The following is an 18,091-nucleotide window of genomic DNA, read 5'->3' on the forward strand; positions in this document are numbered from 1 at the left end:
CAGATTACCCATACAAACTGGGTCAGAGGTGATAGAGGTGGACTTTATCGTGGTCGATGCTTACTCGCCCTACACTGCGATAGTAGCTAGGCCATGGATCCATGCTCTGGATGCCGTGTGTTCTACACTTCATCAAAAGGTAAAATACCCCTCCGGAGGTCGAGTGGAAGAAATTTGTGGAGATTAAGCCATGGCTAGGCAATGCATGGTGGCTGCCATCTCACGTCGATCCAATGTGGAGTCCTCTGCTTCCGAAAACTTATAGCAATCAACCACCTCGGCAGGGCAAAATAGTGGGCTAGCCGAGGAGATAAAGTGTGAAAGTTTGGAAAAGTTTACCATTGAAAACGATCTCGAGAGATTTTTCCAGGTTGGATCAGAGTTACCACCTCAAGAAAAAGAGGAACTGGTTGGATTTCTAAGGAGAAATGTTGACATTTTTGCGTGGGACGCTTACGATGCCCCAGGGGTTGACCCTAGTCTCATTTGTCACTACTTGAATGTTAATCCATCTTCTATTCCAAAGAAGCAGCCACCCCGACGCCCATCGAAGGAGCATGCCAATGCCGTTAGAGACGAAGTGATGAAGCTGAAAAAGGCCGGAGCTATTAAAGAAGTTTTCTACCCTGAATGGCTGGCCAATACGGTGGTGGTGAAAAAGAAAACGGGGAAATGGCGAGTCTGCGTGGACTTCACAGACCTGAATAAGGCATGCCTGAAGGACCCATTCCCCTTGCCGCGAATTGACCGATTGGTGGATGCAACTGTAGGCCACCCTCGAATGAGTTTCCTGGACGCCTTCCAAGGCTATCATCAGATACCATTGCACTAGAGGATCAGGAGAAGACGGCGTTCATGACACCCGTCGGGAACTATCACTACAAGGTAATGCCCTTCGGACTAAAGAATGCAGGGTCAACTTACCAAAGGATGATGACCAGAATGTTCGAACTACAGCTAGGCAAAGTTATTGAAGTCTATATAGACGATATGGTCGTGAAAAGTAAAATGGTGTCCGAGCACGTGAAAGACCTGGAGATCATCTTTGCCATCTTAAGGGAGCACAAGTTGCGGCTCAATGCTTCCAAGTGTTCATTTGGGGTCAGATCTGGGAAATTCTTAGGCTATATGGTAACCCACAGGGGAATAGAAGTAAGTCCAGACTAAATCAAAGCGATTAACAGCCTACAGGCTCCTCGGAATCCAAAAGAAGTGCAGAAGCTCACGGGCATGATCGCAGCATTAAACCGATTCATATCACGATCTGCAGACCGATGTCGACCTTTCTACCTCTTGATAAATAAGTGGAAAGGGTTTGAGTGGTCGGAGGATTGTGTTCGGCCCTTCCAGCAACTTAAGGAATACTTGTCGCGATCACCCATCATGTCTAGCCCTGAGGCAGATGAGGTACTATTTGCATACATAGTTGTAGCCCCTCATACTGTAAGTCTGGTACTGATACGGGATGATAATGGAGTACAGTGACTAGTGTACTACGTAAGTAAATCATTACATGAGGCCGAAGTGCGATACTTACCATTGGAGAAAGCAATTCTGGCGGTAGTGCATGCTACATGGAAGCTCCCTCATTACTTTCAGGCACATACGTTTATTGTTTTAACCCAGCTTCCCCTCTGATCGGTGCTCAGAAGTGCCGATTACACAGGAAGGATCGCCATGTGGAGTGCGCTGTTGGGCGCCTTTGACATTAGATACATGCCTAGGTCCTCTGTCAAGGGTCAAGTCCTCGTGGACTTAGTTGCAAAATTCGCTGAACCCTTTGTAGAAACAATAACCGAGAAAGAAAATATGGATGGAAAATCGGTTGGCACAATCTCAGCACGAGAGATCTTGCGTTGGGAAGTTTACATGGACGGCGTGGCCAACCAAAGAGGATCTGGAATTGGGCTAGTTCTAATATCGCCCGAAGGTATTACCATTGAAAAATCGCTAAGACTCGGGTCCTCCGCTACGAACAACGAGGCTGAGTACGAGGCTTTACTTCAAGGAATGATGGTGGTTCAAAAACTGGGCGGAAAGGCAATGGAAGCATTCTCGGACTCAAAATTGGTCGTTGGCCAAGTGATGGATGAGTTAGAAGCTAGAGATGTTAGAATGCAGGAATATCTCGGCCGGGTCAAACGCCTGCAGTCAGACTTTGAATCCTTTAATCTGACGCATGTTCCTAGAAGCGAGAACACACATGCGGATTCCCTGGCCACTCTAGCCACATCCTCTGCATATGACCTGCCAAGAATAATCCTTGTTGAAAATTTATGCCAGACAAGTTCAATTAGAGGAGAGAGAGCTCAGGTCCATCAGGTTAGAAAGAATCCTAGTTGGATGGATCCTATAGTGAGTTTCCTCAAGGACGACACATTACCAGAAGGAAAACTGGAGGCCGAGAAGATACGGAGGAATGCTCCTCGGTTTTGGTTATCAGAAGACCACAAACTATACCGGCGCTCCTATTCTGGGCCGTACCTACTATGTATACACCCAGAAGAATCCGAGTTCTTGCTTGAAGAATTACATGAGGGGATTTGTGGAAGTCACACCGGAGGGAGATCGTTGGCGCACAGGGCGCTCACCCAAGGATACTGGTGGCCGAACATGCAAAGAGAGGCCCAAGAATATGCAAAGAAGTGTGATCAGTGCCAGAGATTCGCCCCAAATTTCCACCAACCCGGAGGAGTCCTTAACCCCCTCTCCAGCCCTTGGCCGTTTGCTCAGTGGAGTCTTGATATTGTCGGTCCTTTCCCCAAAGCTGCAGGGAATAAGCGATACATAATAGTTGGAACTGATTATTTCACCAAATGGGTGGAGGCTGAACCTTTGGCTAACATCAGGGACGTGGATGCCCAGAAATTCATTTGGAAAAATATTATTACACGCTTCGGAACTCCATACACACTCATCTCGGACAACGGTCTCCAATTTGATAGTAAGAACTTCAGGGAGTATTGCTGCGAGTTTGGGATCACTAACCGGTATTCCACTCCTGCCTACCCCCAAGGAAATGGACAAGCCGAGGCCATGAACAAATTCATAGTGAGTGGACTGAAAAAAAGGTTGGATGAGGCAAAGGGGAAATGGGTGGAAGAGCTCCCACATGTTTTATGGACCTATCGGACGACGCCGTGGCGGTCAACGGGTGAAACCCCCTTTTCATTGACTTATAGGGCTGAGGTCGTACTCCCAATCGAGAACAGCTTCCCCACACTGAAGTCTAACGTCTTTACCCCAAACAACAATGACGAGTTATTGGGGAGAAGTCTAGACTTAGCCGAGGAAAGAAGGGAAAAAGCAATGATCCATATGGCCTATTATCATCAGAAGCTAAGACAAGGATATGATGCTAATGTAAAACTGCGACCTTTAAGTCCAGGCGACCTCGTGATGAGAAAGATTCTCTGCAGCGCTAAAAACCCCTCTTGGGGCAAGCTGGGGCCCAATTGGGAAGGACCGTATCGCATCACATCTGTGGCCGGAATAGGTGCTTATTACCTAGAAGACTTAGATGAAAAAACTGTACCTCGCCCATGGAATGTAAATAATCTGAGAATATATTATTATTAATGAAAATAGCGTTGCCAATGTTTTGTTCCACGATCATCGCACACCCATTGGTCTCATGTCATCTATCCAAGTTTTAAACAGAACCTAAATCCTGCATGGCTCCTCGAACCACAGACTTAGGGAAAATTAATAACTTGAGGCATTTATACAAGTTTTAAACAGAACCTAAGTCCTGTATGGCTCCTCGGACCACAGACTTAGGGGAAATTAATAAGTTGAGGCATTTATACAAGTTTTAAACAGAACCTAAGTCCTGCATGGCTCCTCGGACCACAGACTTAGGGGAAATTAATAACTTATGGCATCTATCCAAGTTTTAAACAGAACCTAAGTCCTGCATGGCTCCTCAGACCACAGACTTAGGGGAAATTAATAACTTATGGCATCTATCCAAGTTTTAAATAGAACCTAAGTCCTGCATAGCTCCTCGGACCACAGACTTAGGGTAAATTAATAACTTGAGGCATTTATACAAGTTTTAAATAGAACCTAAGTCCTGCATGGCTCCTCGGACCACAGACTTAGGGAAAATTAATAACTTATGGCATCTATCCAAGTTTTAAACAGAACCTAAGTCCTGTATATCTCCTCGGACCACAGACTTAGGGGAAATTAATAACTTGAGGCATTTATACAAGTTTTAAACAAAACCTAAGTCCTGCATGGCTCCTCGGACCACAGACTTAGGGGAAATTAATAACTTATGGCATCTATCCAAGTTTTAAACAGAATCTAAGTCCTGCATGGCTCCTCGGACCATAGACTTAGGGGAAATTAATAACTTGAGGCATTTATACAAGTTTTAAACAGAACCTAAGTCCTGCACGGCTCCTCGGACCACAGACTTAGGGGAAATTAATAATTGAGGCATCTATACAAGTTTTAAACAGAACCTAAGTCCTGCATGGTTCCTCGGACCACAGACTTAGGGGAAATTAATAACTTATGGCATCTATACAAGTTTTAAACAGAACCTAAGTATTGCATGGCTCCTCGGACCACAGACTTAGGGGAAATTAATAACTTATGGCATCTACCCAAGTTTTAAACAGAATCTAAATCCTGCATGGTTCCTCGAATCACAGACTTAGGGGAAGTTCATAACTTAGAACTCTTGGGCAATTTTAAGGTACGTGCGTAGTTTAGTATAATTGCAATTGTCATTCTAAATTCGCCGCATGGCGTTCCTTTTTCTTACTCATTTATATTTGTTTATATTGTTACAAACGTTAAGTAAAGGAATTGCATTAGTAAGCATCAGAAGAAAATGGAAAAAAGAACATTCTATATTAATAAGCCGAGATCAATACAAAGAGAGGTCTTTACAAAAGAACAAAAATAAGACAACTCTTGTTCCAAAAAAAAAAAAAAAAAAAAAAAAAATATATATATATATATATATATATAATAATAATAATAATAATAATAATTAAAAACCTAAAAACTAAGCCTCCGCAGGAGGATCCTCTTTCTGCCCTGGCTGAGGAGGAGGAACCTCGGAGATGGAGTCATTGGCAGGATCCTTGGCTTTATCAAGCAACGGGATGGCATCAGAAATAGCCAAGGCTTGCTCAGAAGCTGCTGGAGCGCCATCAGGATTCTCTCGGATCTCCTGCGGGAAGAAGACCTTCTCAGGCAATCTCAGCGCCGAGTCTGCAGGAATTCCTGCAGCATCAAGGGCATGAGCCCATGAGATGCTGCAGTAATCCCTGCACACCTCCGGAATTTCCTCGGAGAGCCTGGCTTCAGTTTCTTCAGCCCCAAGCTGATAAGTAGCTTTCTTTTCAGCCTCGGCAGCCTCCCAAATCAGCTGAGCCTCTTCTTTAGCCCGCCGAACCTCCTCCTCAGCTTTCTGTAGCGCAGCCTTGAGATCCAACACTACTTGTTTTTCAGTGGCAAGGCTGGTCTCGGTCACGTACAATTTCTGACGCTAGTCCTCCGCTTGGGTTTCAGGGTTCTTTAAGCCGGCCTCTGCGCTCTTGCGGCCTTTCTCTGCCTCTTTGAACTTCTCCGCCTCTTTGAACTTCTCCGCAAGTTCAAGGTTCTCTTGCTTGAGGGACCCCGCGGTTTTCTCCACCTTGGCCCGAGATTAGGCCTTAGCTTCAGCTAAGCGGTTGCTGCGGCAGTATTCCTCAGCCACAAACACCTACTGAGTAATCTGCCAACAAAACAAAACTGTCTTAGAATGCAACAAGGTCTAATAATTTAATGAAAGGGTAGAAGAGTCACTTACCATGGCAAGGTCCCTTTTGAGGGATAGAAAGAGCTCGGGCTGAGAGAACAGCCTATAGGCCTCCATATCCCGAGGAAGGAGTACTGGCTGCTCCAAAGCCTCAACTATGTACCCTGCTCGGCCCCTGTTGTATTCTCGGACCGAGGCAGTGTAGGGGATAGCAACCCCATCTACCTCCAACTTCGAACTCCAAATGCGTGGGGGAACACGCACTTCATCTCGGTTCTCTTCATCTTGGCTTTCCCCCGAGGGAGCCCTCTTATTCCTCTGTTCCTGGGTGGTTCTTTGTTGTTTACCCGGGCGAGGAGCCACCTCTCCTTCCTCAGGGGTCTCCACCGGCCTTTTCTTCTTAAGGTCCGGGTTAACCTTCAAGCCGAGGTCAGAAGGGACCTAAGGAGCGACTGGAGGAAGGACCTGGGTCTGCAGCTGAGCAGGCACCTTCGATGATTGGCCCTTGCCTCGGGAGGCCATTAATTCGCAAAGGCTTTTTCCTTTGCCGGAGGCCATATTATCTACCTCTTCTTCTGAGGAGTCTTCCGAGCAGGCTATTATAATGGGGGTGCCGACCACGGAATTTCGATCCTGCTCTCCCTCAGGATCTGAAAGCTCAATCAAAGGAGCTTTAGGAATCTCTTCTTCAAAATAAAACTCGTCTATCTCGTCCTCAAGAGAAAGATGAGAAGATTCGGTCTCTCCTTCGGCTTGCGTAGCAACTTCAAGGTTGTCTGGTGGAGGCAATTGCGCAGCTGGTGGAGGATCCCGAACACCAGGTAGCACGACTGGCTTTAGATCTTGTCGGGCTAGAAACTTGGGCTTGGATACGTCAATCCTAGCCAATCTTGGACTACCAGCTCTTATAGCGTGGCCAATGGCTTGGAAAGAACGGGTTAAGGGTTGGTAGCCCAAAACCAGATGAGCCGTGCGTAGCTGCCCGTCCTCGGTAACGTAGATTTCTGACCTTAGAAGGTAGTTCAAGGCCGGAACGTTTACATGGCTCAGCCGAGGAGCAACGTGAGCTTTATCTGCAAATAGCCGAGAAGAAGAATATGGTTAGGTTATAAAATTTTTTGATTCTAAAGAAAAAGTGAGAAGAATGAATCTAAAAGAGCTAAGCCCTTTCCCTAAAGGATTGGCCCTAAAGGCGCCGCACCTGGGATTCCTGCCCGAGTTGGACAATGAATACTATCGCTCCACTCTCTTGAGGCAATGAGGAAATCCTCCTTTATAGTCTTATTGGATATGGGGAGATAGGAGATTAGCCTAACGATCTCGGACCCAGATTTAAGATAATACCCCCTCTTTTCGACGTAATGGCACTCGTACAGATGAACCACATCATGCCAGGTGAGGCCTAGACCCATTCGCTCATTCAGGACATCTACGCAGCCTAATATCCTGAACATGTTTGGAGCGCATTGATGCGGCGTCAACCTATGGTTGAACAAGTAGTCCCGGGTAATCCTACGCATGGGGAGTGTCATTCCTCCCTCTATAAAGGCAATCATAAGAATGAGAACTTCACCCATGTCTCTATCTATCAATACTCCTTCTGGGGGACAGTACTGCAGAACCACCCCCTGCGGGATGTGGTATTTTGCCCTAAAGGCCTCCATGGCAGCCGGGGTGTCTACTAGATCCTTGAATCTACCCATCTAAGTTGAAACGAAGGGACGGGAATGAAAACCGAGGAGAAAATTGAAATCCGAGGAGAAATTTGAGGCAGCGAAACGCACGAAACTTACAAGTATCTTCACAAATGATCAGTAAGATGCTTGGAAATCCCTTCGAAGAAGGATGCTTCACAGAAACGGCTATGGAAATTTGAAGAACGAAAGTGTTTGTAAATCTCTGAGCGCTGGAGTTCTCTGGACTTCTAATATGCAGATAAAAAAGAAGAAACGAGTCTCTCTAATGCTTTATATAGCGAGAGGGAGAGAGAAAACCACTTCCACTAAAAAATTCAAGGAAAAATGCTGGCCGTCAGATCTACGCCTTGTCGTTGGATAAGGGAGACATAAAGCTACCTGGAGTAAATGGCCGCGCCTCGTAAATTGTAGCGCGTCAAAAGTAACTGCCCACACGCGTGAATCAGGATCTAATTAATTCCATCCTTTGTAATGTCAAAACCCCGCTTTTCTCCTTGGAAGGAGATCAAAAACCGGAGTTTTAAGGAGCTATTGTGGAGACCGGCCCAGAATAATAGGTTGGCTGGGCCCTGGGCCCGTCTGAGGGCCAATCCGTCCGAGGAGACAACGTGGCCCAGGCAATCTTTATTCAAGCCCACTGGGGCAAAGAGAACATGTCCGAGGAGTAATTCCTCCTCGGACATTGCAAAATCCGGATCAAAGGTGCGCCCCAGCCACTGTAGTCCATTCTCCAAACACGTAAAAAAGAAGAGAACCTGAAATATCTCATCAAAGGCTGCCACCACCACATTGAATGCATCACAACTACTCTCCTGGCCGCATTAATGAAGAGAAGACCCCTGAACAGTGCTACCTTGGCCACTGCAACTCACAAAGAATTGATAAGGGTGTCTGATGGGACAGGTGCTCAAGTAGGGGTTTGGATGATCAACAAGTGTAAAGCCCAGATGATAGGAGTTGGCCTATATAATATGTAAGAGTCCCCCAAGAGAAGGGGACGGAAAAAGAAAGGAAAGGAACACAGAAAAGAAATTTTGCTGTATGAATGTATGCCCATGAATAAAGTTTCGAGCCTGATCATTTGAGAGGGATCTCTCTTCACGTCCATCTTCTTCGTTCTTGTTTCTGTATTTCCTTAACCCATGCAACAAACCGCCTAAGCTAACTGAAACCAAGTTCTTTAACCCATACTCTACAAAAAAATTCATTGTGTGGGACTTCTTGGGCCAAGACTTGACCGACAAGGATTGGACCATTAAAATTGTGCCCCTACATACATACATACATATATATATATATATATATATATATATATATATATATATATAAAGCTAATACCATGTAATCCCTTCTAAAAACAATGTATAATTTGAATCGTGTAGTTGTGATTTTTTAAAACTGTACCCATATATATGCACGGGCTATACACTAGTCTATATATATAATAATATGTAAAGTTGAGAGAAAATCTTTCAAATTGGAATTCAATTAGAGTCCAATTTTGTGCCACGTGTCCCATCTAATTTAAGTTTTTAAATTTTTGTGCCAAGTGAATTAATTCAATGTAAAAATTGAATTTCAATTAGAGTTTAATTTTGCGGCATGTGTCTCATCTAATCTAAGTTTTTTAATTTTTGAACCAAATGAGTTAATTTTGTGTAAAAAACGAGGAGTCTAATATAAGTGAACCATAAAAAACATAATTTTTGAATGATTTTATATTTATGAGTTTTTTCTTTTTTTTGTGGAACTAAAAATAATTCAGGTTTATAAGTTATCTATATATGTGTGTGTGTGTGTGTGTGTGTGTAAGAGTAAAGCTAAGAGAAAATCCAATTAGATTTTAAATTGGAATTCAATTAGAGTCTAATTTTGCGCCACGTGTCCAATCTAATCAAAATTTTTAAACTTTTGAACCAAGTTAGTTAATTTGGTATAAAAATTAGATTTCAATTAGAGTTTAATTTTACGGCATGTATTTCATCTAATCTAAATTTTTCTACCAAATGAGTTAATTTAGAGTAGAAAACAATGAGTCCAATATAAATAAATCATAAAAAATATAATCATATATCTAACACTATATAAAATTAGAGGAAGAAAGAGTTTGAATAATTTTATATTTATGAGCCTTTTTTTATAACTAAAAAAAATTCATTTGGCACAAAATTTATATATATATATATATATATATATATATATATATATATATTAATAGGTTTAGGTACTCTTTCTCATTGGTTCATCCCTTATAAGGTAGAAAGAGGAAAGCTATCTTTCTAATGTGGGACAAAAAGAATTCAAGCCAAGCCAAGATAAGGCAATCAAGCCAAAAAAAAGTCAAAGCCAAAGGCAAAATTTTTTGAGTACCTACAATAGGTAAAACTTAGAGAAAATCCAATTAGATTCCACAATTGAAGTCCAATTTTGTGCCATGTGTCCTAAATTATTTATTTTTAGAGAGTTTTATTTCTTAATTTTGGAATTAAATGTGAAACCATATCATAAATATTCATTCAAGTGAGTTATTGCATAAAAAAACCAAAGAGTCTAAAATTAATAAATATAAAAATATTTTAAAAATTGAGATTACATTTTCTACCTAGCAACATTCTTACAAGACTTTTTAAAGAGTTAAAAAAATAAATAAGAATGACTATCAATAATATTTAAATTATATACATAAGATTATTATACCATGCATCTTAATGTGTATCTTTTAAGTATACCTATGCATATGCATGAGATTACAAGCTAGTTAATAATTAAAACTAACAAAAGCTACAGTAATTGAGGCCATTTTTAAGTTTCAAAAAAAAAAAAAAAATTGTGGCCATTTTGAGTGTGTATGTATTGTAATTTGTAAGTATTTAAAGAATTTTATTCTCTTTACTTTTAGTTACCACCTTAGTCTCTTGTTTTAATCTTACCAAAAACCAAATATGGATCAAATAATATTAGTAATAAATAAACATAAATTATTTTGAATATGATAGCTGGGTAACATTATATCGCTAACACTTAACTTCGAAACTTTTCGGCCATAAGCATAACAATGCTAACATAAATGAGATGTGACAATCAAATCAACAATAACAAAGAATATGCAAGCAAAACATAGAATGAATAGAGGGGAGAATACAAAAGGGGCAACAAGAAATTTAAACGAAAAAATTTAAAACAATTGAGGAATGGTTGTAGGAAGAATAAGGTCAGAGTGGGATATAATGGAGGGAGAAGTAGAGTTTACAATGAGAAGAGGAAAGGTTAAAAAATAATGTAATGCTAGAATTTAAGAGAAAATGCAGGTAAAAATTGATTAAAAAATTCTAGAGATATACGTTGTTGTTGTTGTTTTTTTTTTTTTTTTTTTTTTTTTTTTTTTTTTTTTTTTTGAGGGAATATAGAGATATAAGTTGAGAAGTCATATATTGCCAAAAGATATATGGTTTTATTATGATTGATAAGTTACAATGAGGTTAGAGATTGTGTAAAGTCATGGTGTACTATTGAATATATTAATATTGTAAATATATATATATATATATGTGTGTGTGTGTGTGTGTATAAAATGGTGGCGTGGCTGATGATGTGGTTTAATATAAGCGTAGCAAAAATAAATTCTACGCTTTGACTTTTATATATTATTATTATATAGATATAGATATAAATTATATGATATTTTAGTTGTAGTGCATAGACGAAACATCTTGAAGTTAATCCTTGTTCATGTATTTCTATTTTCTATTCTAACTTATTACATACTTTTTTTTGTTGTGCAAATGACAATTGCAGCTGCTGTCAATTTGAATTTATTGAAGAAATTTTTAAAGAGATCTCAAGTGCTCAATTAAATCACATGAAATTATCTGTTGCAAAATATCTTGTTGGAATAGAAACTCGTGTAAATGACGTCATAAATCGATGTTTAGATATTAAATCAAATGATGTCCGCATTGTAGGGATCTTTGGCCTTCCCGGAGTGGGTAAGACAACAATTGCAAAAGTTATTTTTAACAAAATTCATTATTGTTTTGATGGAAGCAGCTTTCTAGATAATGTTAGTGAAAAATCAAGGACAAATGATGGCGTAATTCAATTACTAGAGACACTTCGTTATGAGATCTTAGGGTATCAAAATTTGAAGGTGGGGAGTATATCTAAAGGAATCAATGTGACAATTGAAAGGCTTCATCGTAAAAGGATTCTTATAGTTCTTGATAATGTTGAAGAATTGGATGAGATAGAATTTTTTCTTGAAAATTGTGATAGGTTTACTGCTGGAAGTAGAATCATTATAACCACAAGAAACAAACACTTGCTTGATACTCTTACAAAAAATAATGATGTAATGTACTACGAGGTGAAGGAGTTAAATAAACATGAAGCTCATAAACTCTTTTGTCAAGAGGCCTTTGGAAGAAACAATTTTAAGGAAGATTATTCAGAACTAGTCAACCAATTTATAGATTATGCCAAAGGTCTTCCATTAGTTCTAAAAATAATTGGCGCAGATTTGTATGGAAGTACTAAACATGAATGGAAAAGTGCTCTAGACAAATACAAAAGAATTCCCAAGGGAAACATTCAAAAAATACTCAAAATAAGCTATGATGGATTGGAACAAACTCAACAAGAAATTTTTCTTGATATTGCTTTTTTTCTTAAAGGATTCTGCAAAGATCTAGTTGTAGATATACTAAGAAGCATCAATAACCATGAACCATATTATGATATTAAAAGACTTATTGATAAGTGTCTTATAATTGTTATTGAAGATAACAAATTATCGATGCATGACTTGATTCAACAAATGGGTTGGGAAATTGTTCGACAAGAATCACCAGATATGATTGAGAAGCGTAGTAGGCTATTATGTTATGAGGATGCTCCTGAAATACTAATTGAAAATACGGTATGAGTTGTTTTGATTTACTTTTTTCTATTTTTTCACAAGGGGTTTTAGTCATTTTTATTTCCTTTTTTTTTTTAATGTTTAAGAAAATATAATTTTATGAGTGTGGCTTTCCTTTAAAGTTTAACAATCTATTATTTTTTGGTGAATTATTTTTACATTGTGGTTTGCTTAATGTTTTGTTCAATTAGGGGTCAAATGAAATTCGAGGCATAACAATGTGCTTGCCTAAACCACAAAACATGAAGTTGAATCTTGAAAAGATGAGGAGTCTCAAATATTTGAAAGTTCGCAATGTTATTTGTGAAGACCTTGAATCTCTTCCCAGTGGGTTGAGGTTACTTGATTGGAATGAATTTCCTTTATTGTCCTTACCATCAGCCTTTGAGCCTAAAAACCTCGTTGTACTCAAGATGCAACAAAGCCACATAAAGTTGGACAAGCATTTCAAGGTATGATCATTAGCATTTATAAATTCTTATTAGGCTTTTGTTAATGAGTGCTCTTGGGGAACAAGTTAAGGTACATTTTTTTTGTGTGGTTAAAATTGATCCAAGCATTTAATACTAAATTAAATAATATTTCTATACATTTTCAATGAACAAAATCAATTTGTGCACTTAAAAAAAGAGTAATGTTACATGCACTATAAGTTTTACTATATTGAGTGTACAAATTGATTAAATTGATGTGTTACCAATCATAAAGAGACAATTCAAATATTTATTTATGAGTTAGTTGAAGCCCAACATTTACATTCATTATCACATTAATTTGTAAATTTTATATTGTAATACTTGTAGTATCTTTACCATTTTTTTTTTTAAATAAATTGTTTACAATAATTCGTAATTGAACATGTAGTATTTCTTAATCTATCCTCTTAGCCTATCGTATTAATTTTTTTTTCTTTTTACTAATAAATTTCAAAAAAATATTTCTTCTTTCTACAGAGGTGTCGATTCGAAACATTGATATATATGGGTTTGTCATATTGTAAAAATATTACGAAGGTACCCGACTTATCACTGATTGCCCCAAACATAAAGGAATTGGGCCTTCGTGCATGCATAAATCTAGTTGAGGTTCATCAGTCCGTTGGACTTCTTGAAGAGCTTAAATTCTTGGATCTTTGCGGATGCCAAAATCTTAGAATTATACCAAGAAACCTCAAGTTGAAATCTCTTAAAACGGTTTATTTCCATGGCTGTGAAAGTCTTGAGCAAGTAACGGAAGCATTGTTTTCATCAATAGAATATCTCATTGCCCTTCGTGAGTTAACTATAAGTTTTAAAAACGTGAAAGAGGTTCCAAGTAGCATCTCTAATTTAAAAAATCTTAGCATTCTCCATATGTATGATTGTGACAATTTTCCAAAAGCCATGGATACTCCTGATTGTTTCCCCAAATTAGAAATTTTAGGTATCCGTTACAGCAACATTACTACCCTCCCTGAAATCAATATCAGATTTCCGAAATTAAAAGGGCTTTCCTTGCAACACTGCTGGAACCTTCGGGAAATTCCAATGCCTCTACTACATCTAGGAGATTTATATATAGAAGGGTGCAGTTCCTTGGATTCACAATCAAGAAGAAGATTACTGAATCAGGTCTCTCCCTTTCTCATAGAAAGAAATAATTTTGTTTAACTTTCCCAAATATAATATATGACTAAATTTGCTAAACTGAAGTTTCTTAAATTTGCATCAGCTTGGAAAAACGTTTGGGCTTCCACAAAATATGGTATGTTCAAGGCCAAGGGGATCATTGCATCAAGACTCTGTTTCTGAAAAGTGCTGCGATACATCTAAAATGTACTGTACACCTGACTTTGTTAGTGATGGATATGGATTTCAGTTTAACCTTGTCCTTCCAGGAACTAAGATTCCAATGTGGTTCAACCATCAAAGTGTTGGAAGCTCTGTATCATTCTCGATCAGTTCGAAATCTCTAGCATTTGCTTTCTGTGTTGCTTTAAAAATAGAACCAAAGGTTGTGGCAAATCGATATGATTATTTTTTTTGTTCTATCCACATTTTCTTCAATGGTTATAAAGAAAGGTCCTTTTCACGTGATTTTTGGTTAGATTCATCATCTTTTATGTGGTTTCACTATGGGAGCAATAGCTCAATTGATGGCATGGTTTTAGAGGATTGCAACAACGTTAAGCTTCTCTTTGAAGTTTCAGATTATGATAAAAAAATGTCAAAAATTACAATAGAAAGGTGTGGAGCCCATATAGCATGCATCTGTCCTTCTCGAAGTCCTAGTGTAGATAAGATGGCCTGCATAAGAATTCATGAAAGTTTAAGAGTGTCCTTTGATGAAAGCTTAAAAATGTTTTTACGTAGAGTCGCTAGTCAAAACCTTGTCAGATTCTCAAAAACGCATTGCCCTCTCTGTGAAATAGCAGAAGATTCCCTTTTACATCTATTTCAATATTGTCCCTATGCCAAAGTAGTGTGGTATGGTGGTAGGTGGGGTTTTCGAGTCGAAATGATCCAAGCTCAAACTCTAATGGAATTTGTTGAACATATAATTGACCCCCCAAGTGAGTTACTCGCAGAAAGAATAACCAAAGATGAGTTCACGCTACATGCAACAGTGGCAATGAAAATCCTTTGGATGGCACGAGAGGAAGCTTTGGTTTCAAACAGTAAACCCAACATAAACCAATTAGTCCATCGTCTCAACAAACAGTATGACTTTTACTTGAGACCACTCTTCATAGAGCAAAACAGGGGAAGTGTTTGGACCAAACCACTTGATGAATTGGTAAAGCTTAATTTCAATGCATCGTGTGATCAAAACAATGTAGGCTTGGCTGTGGTTCTCAAAGATCAAGATGGGAATGGCAGAGCTATCGAACGTGGCATAAACATCAGCAGCAAGATGGGAGTACCATTGGCCAAAGAGGAGCGCAAATTGTGGTAGGGGGTACAAAGGTAAGTATTCCATTTATTTGATAAAATGTTTCTATGGGCTGAATGAATGAACTCACCTCTTTCTTTTTTAGGGAGGAGTTTCAGTATATATATATATATATATATATACATATAATGGTAAAATATGGTAAAGATTAAACAATTGGATTGCTATTTCTCTTTATTTTTTGTGGTCAGATGAATCTCCTCTAGAAATACTCTTTATTTTGCTAACTTCTTGTTGAGTATTTATCTTTTAGATTGTTTTGAATTGCAGAAAACTTCATTGTAAATCCAGCTTGCAAGCCAAATTCTGCTTTGGCTTTGGCTTCTTCTTCATTTGGAAATCTGGTTAGATCAAGAACATTTGATGCTTTTTCTTGGGAAGTACATTCTCTCATTGCTTCTTTACCAAGCCAAACTCTGTTAGCTTCATCTCATGTGGTGTCAGGTGCCTGTTTTGTGAGTGCAGATTTTTTTGTGGCTGAGACCATTGTGTCACAAGCAGAAGATTCATGAACCAGGTGTGATCAGCCATCAAGCACTTTGTAGAATATGCCATATGTCAGACTAACAACTAGAGCCAAATGTCAGTCCATCTTCATTTAGTTTAGTCCATCTTTATTGCTCACATTGGGTGATGAATAGAAACTTGTCAAAGTTGAGCTGAACCTTTTATGTATAACGACAAACCCCATGCACTTGTTTTATGGAGGTGGCTATATGGGCTGGCAGTTTGAAATTTGAGTTTAGAAGAAGTCAGTAACCCTTGGCCTGCTCTGATTACATTAGACAAGAGTATGGCATTGCACAAGAATCTTTATGATCTAACTAGCTGGTGGTCCTCTCAAATTCCCTTTTTTCATCAACAGTAAGGGTGGATTCTAAGGTTGATGTTATTTAAAAATGTGTTTCAAATGTCAAGGCACTCTACGATGTTTGGGTGTTTCAGGTCATGTGATAAGAATTTACTCAGAAACCATACATTTTTACAATTATTATCATTCTCCTCTTGTTTTCTCTAAAAAGGTTAGTTTCTATTGTTTTTTTTTTTGTTATCGTATCTATTTTGACTTGCATTGACTGATGACTACCTATGCTTTTGTTCTTTTTCAGTCTAGAATCTCTGTCATCTCTTTGCGTTATTTTACTTTTGCTATTTAATTAGTAATTGTTCTGTACTATACTAATCCCATGATGCCATATTCAATGTCTAATATGGGAATGGTATCTTATTAAAGATTCTCAGCTAGTCAGCTTGAATAAGTCTAGTTAATAATATTTTTTTTTTTTGAAAATTAAATAAGTCTATTTAATAATGGTAAGACTATCTCTTGGCAAGGGCCTATTGTCTGGTAGATGCTATGGAATGACTTAGGGGTTTGTTGCATAAAGTAGCACCTATACCTGGTTTCAGTGTGACTCAAAGGACATTATCATCTAATTTTATGTCATGTACTGTTTTAAGTTTTAACTTTTAAGGGCTGGTGTTCAGATCAATTGCTTGGGAATTCCCTAAATGTGTAGAGTAGCTTGAGGGAATGTATGTTTTCTTTGATAGTGTCATTACCTTTGTTGATGTTGCTTACAAGTTACTACAAAAGAAATTGCCCCCAATTGGCGAGTTTGCTAATGGCTACCTACACTAGGGTCTTCCGTTAATCAATAGAGGCATATGTTACATGCTATTGCGCCCTTTTCATCTGTAGCCTTTTACCTTTTCATGCTTGTATTCCAATTGCCACTTCATAGTTTCTTCTTTCTCAAAGCTGGTACCTGTAAGCCATACTGCTCTTCCAAAATTCTATAGGATAAGGCAATTGCAGTATGTATCTTTTTATGTTTGTGACGGTACTTCTTAATTTTTGTTGTGTTTAAGCTCTTTTTGCATCCCAGAATATTAAATTACTCAAGTGATATGAGACTAATGAGTTCACCATGAAAGCTTTCTCTTAGTTTCCTATCAGTTTGTATGGCTTCCTATATATGTTAGCAAAAACGTTATGGCTGAGCAAGTGGGGTGATAACCTTTCAGAGTCACTCATGATTCATGATGCAACCACTATCCCTGAAAGAGAAGAATCAGCATTAGAAAAATGTTCGCATTGCCATTTGACTCAGTTCATCTGAGCTTGATCTCATGATCAGTTCCTTAAATGTTGTTCTTCCCTTTCCCACTACCGTCTTATATATGCATCTCATTTCTTATATAATCTGTTCTAGTCCTTTCCATCCTAAATCTTGGGATGCGTACATCATGTAGAGCAATACATGTGCTTGCAATATCTGTTCTAGTTCTTCTTTTTATTCTGTATAGCTTAGCATAGTTGCTGAACACAAAACAAATAAACTGTAAATGTGGCTCATATGCTGGTATCTTGTGTTAGCCCTTTAATGGGGGTGTTTTTGATTCCTCAAATTTCTTTATCTGTTGATTTTGCAAGTAGTAAAGCTCCATTTATGCAATAATAAAGATATTACAGAAAAATGCCACACCATGCCTGAGAGGAAGCATTGGATTACCAATTAACTGAAAAAAAAATGCTATTCCCATCAAAGGACACAGATTATTTAAAAACCTTTACAAGCTGGTTGTACCAAGCCTATCTTTCATAAGATCTGACCGTCGTCAACTTTGGAAACCTCCAAATTCATATTCTTAGAATTTCTGTAGAGTATAGACTTCACAAAATATTTTAAATTTTTGTTCCTTGTTACATTTCATTCTTTGTTTTCCCTTTCAAAGTTATTGCTTTAAAACGAGACGAGAGAAATCTCAAATCCTGGGAGTCAC

The 18,091-nt window shown here is 38.5% G+C and overlaps 3 protein-coding genes across 5 annotated transcripts in view; all 3 read left to right on the forward strand.

Moving 5' to 3' along the window:
* The window catches only part of LOC126702739 (uncharacterized), a 30,199-nt gene extending 13,904 nt beyond the window's left edge, over nt 1-16,295 (forward strand). The window contains exon 2 of the mRNA XM_050401560.1: nt 16,187-16,295. The gene's annotated coding sequence lies outside the window, so the exon portion shown is untranslated. The remainder of the gene's footprint in view (nt 1-16,186) is intronic.
* LOC126702738 (disease resistance protein RUN1-like) overlaps nt 1-18,091 on the forward strand; it is a 118,655-nt gene that overhangs the window by 5,642 nt on the left and 94,922 nt on the right. The window lies entirely within an intron of this gene.
* Nucleotides 12,178-16,179, forward strand: LOC126702737 (disease resistance protein RPS6-like). Of its 3 annotated transcripts, none has more exons than XR_007647826.1 (6): nt 12,178-12,373; nt 12,565-12,825; nt 13,327-13,983; nt 14,084-15,318; nt 15,575-15,648; nt 15,749-16,179. XR_007647826.1 is itself a non-coding variant. In XM_050401555.1 (5 exons), exons 1-4 carry the CDS (start codon nt 12,251-12,253, stop codon nt 15,305-15,307), a joined length of 2,265 nt encoding a protein of 754 aa, XP_050257512.1. In that variant the 5' UTR covers nt 12,178-12,250; the 3' UTR covers nt 15,308-15,318; nt 15,575-16,179. The 3 variants fall into 3 exon arrangements, 1 of the variants encoding a protein (XP_050257512.1); XR_007647825.1 differs by having other exon boundaries at nt 15,770-16,179; XM_050401555.1 differs by having other exon boundaries at nt 15,575-16,179.

Source organism: Quercus robur, chromosome 10, assembly GCF_932294415.1.
Source record: "Quercus robur chromosome 10, dhQueRobu3.1, whole genome shotgun sequence".
Classification (NCBI taxonomy): Eukaryota; Viridiplantae; Streptophyta; class Magnoliopsida; order Fagales; family Fagaceae; genus Quercus; species Quercus robur.

Coding starts and splice junctions, on each gene's coding strand:
- LOC126702737 (XM_050401555.1), top strand. CDS start 12,251: ATGCATGACTTGATTCAACAAATGGGTTGGGAAATTGTTCGACAAGAA. Junction 12,374..12,564: donor AAATACTAATTGAAAATACG/GTATGAGTTGTT, acceptor TTGTTCAATTAG/GGGTCAAATGAAATTCGAGG. Junction 13,984..14,083: donor GAAGAAGATTACTGAATCAG/GTCTCTCCCTTT, acceptor AATTTGCATCAG/CTTGGAAAAACGTTTGGGCT.